Consider the following 8884-nt stretch of genomic DNA (forward strand, 5'->3'; position numbering starts at 1 on the left):
CCCGGAAACAGACGTAACCGGGAGTTGAACAAGAGAACCAAATCACCTACTTTAAACTCCTTTCCACTAGCATATTTATCATGAAGGTACTTCATCTTGTCCTTATATAAGGACGAACTGGAGTAGGCATGGAATCTAAATTCATCAAGTTCATTGAGCTGCTCCACACGAAGATTGACTGCAATATCCCATTCAAAATTTAACTTCCTCAAAGCCCACATGGCCTTGTGCTCTAATTTAACCGGTAGATGGCAAGCTTTCCCAAACACCAACCGATACGGAGACATAGCAATAGGAGTCTTGAAAGCCGTCCTATAAGCCCATAGAGCATCATCGAACTTCTTCTAACAATCGGTCCTATTTACATTGACCGTCTTTGACAATATGTTTTTGATTTCCCGGTTGGAGACTTCCACTTGACCACTTGCTTGAGGGTGATAGGGGATAGAAACTTTGTGATTGACGTCGTACTTAGAAAGCAACGTGTCGAAAGCTTTATTGCAAAAATGAGATCCCCCGTCACTAATAATTGCACGAGGAGTGCCAAACCTTGTGAAAATGCTCTTCTTAAGAAATGCAACAACACTCCGGGCTTTATTGTTAGGCAAAGCCACGGCTTCAACCCATTTTGAGACATAGTCAACCACCACGAGAATGTAAGTATTCCCACAAGAGCTAACAAATGAACCCATGAAATCGATGCCCCAAACATCAAAGATATCCACTTCAAGAATGGTATTGAGAGGCATCTCATCCCTTTTTGAAATTCCACCCGCTCTTTGGAATTCGTCTCACCTCTTCACAAAATCACACGCATCTTTGAACAAGGTTGGCCAATAGAACCCACAACTAAGAACTTTCAAGGCAGTCCTCACCCCACCGTGATGGCTACCATAAGGTGAGGAATGGCAAGCCTCTAAGATACTCAATTGTTCTTCCTCTGGGACATACCTACGAATCACACCATCTGTGCAAATCTTGAACAAGTATGGCTCATCCCAATAGAAATCCAAACTATCTCGCTTGAGCTTCTTCCTTTGGTTATAAGAGAGCTCACACGGGATTATTCCGGTCACAAGGTAATTAGCAATATCGGCAAACCATGGCATATCATTTATTGACACCGCAAGGAGTTGTTCGTCGGGAAATGAATCATTGATCTCAAGGCCATCACAAGGCCTCCCCTCCTCCTCCAAACAGGACAAGTGGTCCTCCACTTGGTTCTCACTACCTTTCTGGTCCACAATTTCTAGATCAAACTCTTGAAGTAGTAACACCACCGCATCAATCTTGCCTTGGAGTCTTTCTTTGTCATCAAGTACCTAAGGGCGGCATGATCGGTGTGCACTATGACCTTGGCCCCCATAAGATACGGCCGAAACTTTTCCATTGCAAACACTATGGCCAACAACTCTTTCTCGGTAATTGTATAGTTCCTTTGAGCATCATTCATGGTCTTGCTTGTGTAGTACACTGGATGAAACATTCTATTAACCCTTTGACCCAAAACAGCCCCTACCGCAACGTCACTTGCGTCACACATGAGCTCGAAAGGCAAGCTCCAATTTGGTGCGATAATGATAGAGGTAGTGGTCAACTTGTGCTTGAGAAGCTCGAATGCTTGCATACATCCCCCATCGAACACAAACTTGGCATCCTTTTCTAGTAACTTGCACAAGGTTTTACCACCTTTGAAAAATCTTTTATAAACCTCCGGTAGAACCCTACGTGCCCAAGAAAACTCCTCACCCCCTTGACGGAAATGGAGGAGGAAGCCTTGAAATCACCTCTATCTTGGATTTGTCAACTTCAATACCACGCTTTGAAATCTTATGCTCGAGAACGATTCCTTCTTCCACCATAAAGTGGCATTTCTCCCAATTGAGGACAAGATTGGTTTCTTCACAATGGGCCAACACTCTATCAAGATTCTTCAAGCATTCATCAAATGAGTCCCCCACAATACGAAAATCGTCCATGAAGACCTCCAAAATGTCTTCCACCATATCGGTGAAAATGTCCATCATACACCGCTGAAATGTAGCCGGTGCATTACACAACCCAAAAGGCATCCTAGAGAAAGCAAATGTACCATACGGACAAGTGAATGTGGTCTTTTCCTGATCTTCCAGAGCAATCAAGATTTGATTATACCTCGAGTATCCATCCAAAAAGAAATAAAAGGCACGCCTCGCAGGCGATCAAGCATTTGGTCAAGGAATGGCAAAGGGAAGTGATCCTTGCGGGTCACCTTGTTCATCTTCCGGTAGTCCATGCATACCCTCCATCCGGTAACTGTCCAAGTGGGAATAAGTTCATTATTGTCATTTGTCACCACAGTCATACCACCATTTTTTGGTATACATTGCACTGGAGAAGTCCACGAGCTATCGTAAATGGGGTACACAACCCCGGCATCCAACCACTTGATTACCTCCTTTTTCACAACCTCTTGCATTGCCTCGTTCAATCTTCTTTGATTCTCCCAGGAAGGCTTTGCATCATCTCCAAGATAATTTTGTGCATACAGAATGCGGGGCTTATTCCCCAAATGTTAGCCGAAGTCCATCCAATTGCCCTTTTTCGCCTTTGAACCACCGCCAAAGTAGCCTTAACCTGCATGTTAGTTAGTCAAGAAGAAAGAATAACTGGTAAAGTAGAATTTGAGCCTAAGAACGCATACCTGAGGTGTGGAGGCAGCGGTTTCAATTCCAACACTGGTGGCTCCTCAATTGATGGTTTTGTTGGTGGAGTTTTCCGGTTTTCAAGATCCAAAGACAATTTTCTAGGCTCATAGGAATAAGAGCCCATCCTATGTAAGGAATTCATGCACTCCACTCTGCATGCATCATCATTGACATCAAGATTCAATAGCACGGCCTCAAGGGGGTCCTTTACGTTGATCATAGCACTGGTGTCATCCACAATCACAACTGTGACAAGGTCTACAAAGAAGCACACCTCGGTGCTATTGGGTTGCTTCATAGATTTGCAAACATGAAAGATGACATTTTCATCTCCCACTCGGAAAGTGAGCTCACCCGCTTCAATAATAATCAACGCCTTCCCCGTGGCAAGGAAAGGCCTCCCTAGAATGAGAGGGACCTCATAGTCCACTTCACAATCCAAAATCACAAAGTCGGCCAGCAATATGAATTTGTTCACCTGGACAAGCACGTCATCAATAATGCCCAAAGGTCGCTTCATCGATTGATCTGCCATTTGTAACCTCATGGAAGTCGGTTTAGGTTGCCCAATACCTAAAGTTTTGAAGACTGAGTAAGGCATCAGATTGATACTAGCTCCCAAGTCACATAAAGCCTTGGCAAAATCCGCACTCTCAATGGTGCATGGAATGGTAAAAGCACTGGGATCTTCAAGCTTCGGGGCCATTGAATGCACTATAGCACTAACTTGGTGAGTCATCTTTATAGTTTTACAATCCATAGAACACTTCTTTGTGACCAAGTCTTTCATGAATTTTGCATATCCCGGCATTTGTTCAAGTGCCTCCACCAAAGGCACATTAATAGATAAGCTTTTCATCATGTCAATGAACTTTTTAAACTGATTATTATTCTTTTTCTTCTAGAGCCTTTGAGGATAAGGTGGATGTGGCCTTGGCAAAGGTGCCTTGTCTTTTGGCACAACCAACTCCGGCATGTCAATTATGTGTTCCCTAGACGGGTTCACATCATTTTGAGTTTCCACCTCGACTTCTTGAATATCAATCCTCACTTCATTGTTCACATTTTCATCAACCACATCTTCAACTACCAAAGGGACTTCGTCATATTGCAACTCAACATCATCATCCACGACTTGCTTTTGCTTAGAGGCATTCACATCACCGCCTCTCCCACTTCTTGTTGTAACAGCCATAACATGATTGTTCCCACCCTTTGGGTTCACTGCCGTATCATTTAGTAGAGCACCCTTCGGGTGAGTATTCAATGCTGAGAGATTTGGCCTAATTGCACCTCCAAGTTTTGGATTGAGGTGTTGTGTGAAGCTAACTGTGCATCAGAATCTGCATTCTTCTTCATCATCTACTCGAACATCATTTCAATTCTACCTATATCATTACCTGAAGAACTAGGACCTTGAGATGGAAATGGTGGTGGATTGGTCGGTTGTTGGTACATTGGGGGCCTTTGAAAGCCTTGTCCCCGGTTTCCTTGGTTTCCATTGTTCCATCCTCCTTGATTATTATTGCCACCCCAATTTCCATTCCAATTCCCTTGGTTGCCTTGATTGTTGTTCTGATTACCCCAGTTGTTGTTTTCGTTGTTGTTCCCCCAATTACCATTGTTTTGTTGTTGATTGCCCCAATTTTCATTGTTTTGTTATTGATTACCCCAATTGCCTTGAGGTCTCTACTGTTGTTGGTTTGAAGAGTTGCCCTATTGGCCTTGATAGTTGTTTACATATTGAACCTCTTCACTTTGGTCATCATAACCATCATTTTAAAACCCATCACATCCATCATCAAATTGCTCATAATTCCCTTGGTTTTGTTGCCTTCTTTGCCTTCTCTTGTTGACAAGCATATTAACACCCTCCATGGCATTCATTTGGCGAAGATTTTGAACTTGTTGCAATTGTGCCTTAGCCAATTGATTCATAATAGTTGTCAACTCCGCTATAGCTTTCCCATGGTCATTAATTCCTTGTGCAAATGAATAATCAAAGGGTCACCATGAGGCACATTGGCTCTACTTTGCCATGCAGAAGAAGTGTCACCCATCTCATCAAGTACATCACATGCCTCATCATACGACAGCTTCATAAAGTTTCCCCCGGCAAGTTGGTTCACTATGCATTGATTTGTTGTATTGATGCGCCAGTAGAAAGTTTGTTGGATCATAGCGTCGGTCATATCATTGTTGGGGCATTCTTTCACCATCGTTCTATACCTCTCCCAAATCTCATGCAAAGGTTCCGTGGGCTCTTGCTTGAAAGCCAATATCTCATCTCGAAGTGTCGCCATATGTCCGGGTGAAAAGAATTTAGCAATGAATTTATCCACCAACTCATCCCAAGTTGTGATAGAATGGATGGGAAGTCTCTCGAGCCAATCTAATGCCTTTCCCCGAAGTGAGAATGGGAAAAGTCTCAACCTAAGAGCATCCTCAGACACATTCGTCTGTTTGCTCCCCCAGTATGTATCCACGTACCCCTTGAGATGTTTGTTGCCATTTTGATCCGCAACGCTCGTGAAGTACCCACACTGCTCAAGTAAGATCAACATCACATAGGTTATCTGAAAGTTTCCCGCCTGGATTCTAGGTGGGATAATAGCACTTGCATAGCGTTGGTTCAGCAATACTCTGGGAGCCACTCTTGGAGGTTGCAGAGGAGGGTCTGGAATATTGTCATTTGGATTAGCATTGGCATTTCGGCCTCTACGTTGTCCTTGAGGTACAAGAGGCACCTCATCTTGTTCAACATCATCTACCTCCCCCCCCGCAATCGCGTTTCCAATAGGGTCATTAGCGTTGTTCAAAGCCATATTGGTACCTGAATAGTGACACAAACAAGTAAGTAACAAAGAAGGAAAGAAGAACAATACACAAAACTAACTAATTAGATAGCCAAAACCATTAGCTCCCCGGTAACGGCACCAAAAAGTGATTGCAGCCAACTCCGCACCACTAATAAGTAGCGAAAGAGGGTCGCAATAGCTTTTACCCGATTTGTGGGTCGGAATCGATTTCTACTGGGAGCTAGGAATGGAATTGGGTGTCTATTTAGCTTAGGATTGCGTGATTGTTCCAAATTGCACTTCTATTCATTTTTGGTTTTTTTTTATAATTCTACGATTATCAAACTACAAATTATAATTGCAACTAGATTAAGCTAAGAGTAAAATGCTACAAGTTGTATCTAATGGTTTAAAAGCCACTTGGGTGGTGACTTCTGCCTAGGTGGTCAATTGACGAGTAATTGCATCTAAGGCACGATTGACATTATTGGGGAATATATTATAATCGTTACTCGATACTACCCACTCTACACCTCTCCGTAGAAAGAGTGATTTTGCCCAATTGACTTTCTCAAGACCAATTGGTTATGCATATTTTCCCAAGCAACTAGGATTCAAGTTGGGTATTACTCTCTCGAGGTTTAATTCTTTAATTGGGACTATCAAATCTCTTGAGTCCATCCCAATTCCTTGCTGAGTCAATTTCGAAGACTTAGGCTCTCTTTCTCAAGAAGAGCCCAAGTCAACTTAGCACAAACTAGTGTTTTCCACCACTAATTCATAACTTAAACCATGAAATTGACCCAAATAACAAACACTCATAGTCAATCTAGCCCTAAATCACAACACCCATCAATTACCCACACTAGGGTTGAGCCTCAACCCTAGCTAATGGATCTAGCTACTCATGCTTGAAGAAAAAAACAGAGATATAGATGAAGAAGAACATATATTAATTAATTACTAAACTAAATACAAAGATTCGATGATAAAAAGTAAGTGAAAATGCCCAAAATGGCTAAAAAGATGTTCCCACGAGCGCAACTACTATTCTAAAATGTCTGATACCCTAAAAATGGAAAAAGGATCTATTTATACTAAGTTGGAAAATCTGGACAAAATTGCCCATACGGGGTTAGTGCGGACCACACAAAATGGTGTGCGGCCGCCCTAGGCTCTTGAACTTGAAAACTTGACTCTCTAACTCAGGCTTCGCAGACCGCACAGAATGGACTGCGGCCGCGGAGGCTTCTAGTACGGTCCGCACAAAATAGACCGCGGACCGCACAGGCTTGAAAGCTCCAACTTCACCCTCTCTGAACCTTGGCTCTGCAGACCGAACAGAATGGTAGTGTGACCGCATTGCCTTCAGTGCGGACCGCATAAAACCTTCTGCGGCCACACTGCCTTAAGGCCTGAAATACCAGCTCTCTGAATCTTTCTACTGCGGACCGCACAAAGTGTAGTGTGGCCGCACTAGGCCTATTTTTCCTATGTTTTTCTTGTCTTTGGTACTTGTGCAAGTTTCACTCCTTTTGAGTTGATCTTTGACATCTTGTCACTTTGTTGATCAAACCTGCAATCAAGCACAACTTATGAGTCTTTTGGAACTATTTTGCATGAATATATAATCAAAGCATAAGCAAGAAGGAGTATAAAATGCGTCAAAATCCCTAGTTATCATAAACCCGATTTCGCAAGAAAAATGGGGCGCGATAACTGTACATGTGGTTCCAAGGAGATCATGAACAAGGTGGAGCAGGACAAGATATTGATACAGTTACTTATGGGACTTAATGAGGTCTAACTATTGTACCTGGATGCATCTTTATGATGAATCCGCTACCGACTCTTGCACAAGCTTTTTCACTGCTCATCCAGGATGAGAAGCAGAGAGAGATCAAACCAAATAACCAAGTGCTTCTTGAGTCTGCTTCCCAAAATGTCAACACATTAAAACTTGGTACCTACAGAACAAATTACTCTACCAATAACAATTCCACAAGAGGTAATAGGCCTCGACCATTTTGTGACTAATGTAAGAGACCAGGGTATACTAAGGACAAGTGCTACAAATTACATGGGTATCCTCAGATTTTTGGAAATTCATACACTCAGAGTTCAAACACAGTATAGAACATGAATCAAGCTGCAAGGCTTAACAAGGGAAGGAGATAGTAGTCAGCGTGCAAGGGACCTCTTCCTAAGCAATGCCAGCTAGAAAGGATGGATCAGAAGATGGAGATGAGGTCGGGCAGGTCAATCCCTCTAAAGAACATTATAGGCAGATCCTGAATTTGCTGCAACATTTACAGATTGGAATAGGAGGAGAGAGTTCCAACTGCATAAACTATGTCAACGGTGTTGTGAACTTTGCAAGTATAATAGTTTGCACTTCTTCTATTGATTTTGGCAAATTGTCTTATGAATGCTTCAAAAACAAGGTTGACTCTTGGATATTAGATTCAAGAGCCTCTAATCACATGACTTTCAATATATCTCTACTAACCAGTATTATAACCCTTCCATAACCCTTATTATTAGTCCTTCCAAATGGATATAAGGTAAAAGTAACACAAATTGGAAGTGTGGCATTGTTTCCCAAGATAAATTTACACAAAGTCATGTATATACCTTCCTTCAAATAAAATCTCATATCAATTTATTCATTAACCAATTTAGCCCCTCATAACATTATTGCCTATACTGATAATATTTGTCTTCTGCAGGGCCCTTCATGAAGAGGCATATGGAAATTGGTAAAGCCAATGATCGCCTATATCTTCTTTGCCTAAGGTGTCTGAGGAACAACTATTCAAAATCAACAGTAAATAGTTCAATTACTAGTTCTACATCTTCCACTCGTTGCACACACAGTTTTCATCATTCCACTGTAAATAGCTCATTGCTTAGGAATAATTGCACATCTCATTTAGTTGTAAGTACATGTTCCCCAAATAATAAAGTGAAATTCTCCATTGTGAATAATATTAGTTCCTTTATCTCTCCAAGTAATGATATGAATATATTGTGGCATAACATACTAGGTCATGTACCCTCTGCCAAAATGAAGAGAATGTCCAGTATTTCAGCATCTTTTTCACAAAAACGGCCCTTTACCTGCTCCGTCTGCCCAATGGCAAGATAGGAGAGATTGCCATTTCCAGAAAAATCCACCAATTCCACCAAAATCTTTCAACTGCTTCATGTTGATCTCTGGGGTCCCTACTATTGATACCCAATTTTTTCATCATTTATTTTAAATATGCATATATATTTTCAAGATAGTGCACATGCATTTACAAACATGCACAAGTATTTTATAATTTTTCTATAATTTTAAATGCCTTAAATCAATTTATTTCTGCATTTTATATATCCAATAATTATCCCTCTTAT

The 8884-nt window shown here is 41.6% G+C and overlaps 1 protein-coding gene across 1 annotated transcript; it reads right to left on the bottom strand.

Moving 5' to 3' along the window:
- Positions 1-2540: 2540 nt before the first annotated feature.
- On the bottom strand, positions 2541-3498 carry LOC138881309 (uncharacterized). Its single transcript, XM_070161522.1, has 3 exons — positions 3042-3498; positions 2684-2945; positions 2541-2616 (listed from the first exon to the last, which is right to left on the bottom strand). The coding sequence occupies exons 1-3, from the start codon at positions 3496-3498 to the stop codon at positions 2541-2543; spliced, it is 795 nt and encodes a 264-aa protein (XP_070017623.1).
- Between the last annotated feature and the right edge of the window lie 5386 nt (positions 3499-8884).

This window comes from Nicotiana sylvestris, chromosome 11, assembly GCF_000393655.2.
Source record: "Nicotiana sylvestris chromosome 11, ASM39365v2, whole genome shotgun sequence".
In the NCBI taxonomy this organism is placed as follows: domain Eukaryota; kingdom Viridiplantae; phylum Streptophyta; class Magnoliopsida; order Solanales; family Solanaceae; genus Nicotiana; species Nicotiana sylvestris.

Coding starts and splice junctions, on each gene's coding strand:
- LOC138881309 (XM_070161522.1), bottom strand. CDS start 3,498: ATGCCGGGATATGCAAAATTCATGAAAGACTTGGTCACAAAGAAGTGT. Junction 2,946..3,041: donor GTTGATTATTATTGAAGCGG/GTGAGCTCACTT, acceptor GCTTCTTTGTAG/ACCTTGTCACAGTTGTGATT. Junction 2,617..2,683: donor CCGCTGCCTCCACACCTCAG/GTATGCGTTCTT, acceptor ACTAACATGCAG/GTTAAGGCTACTTTGGCGGT.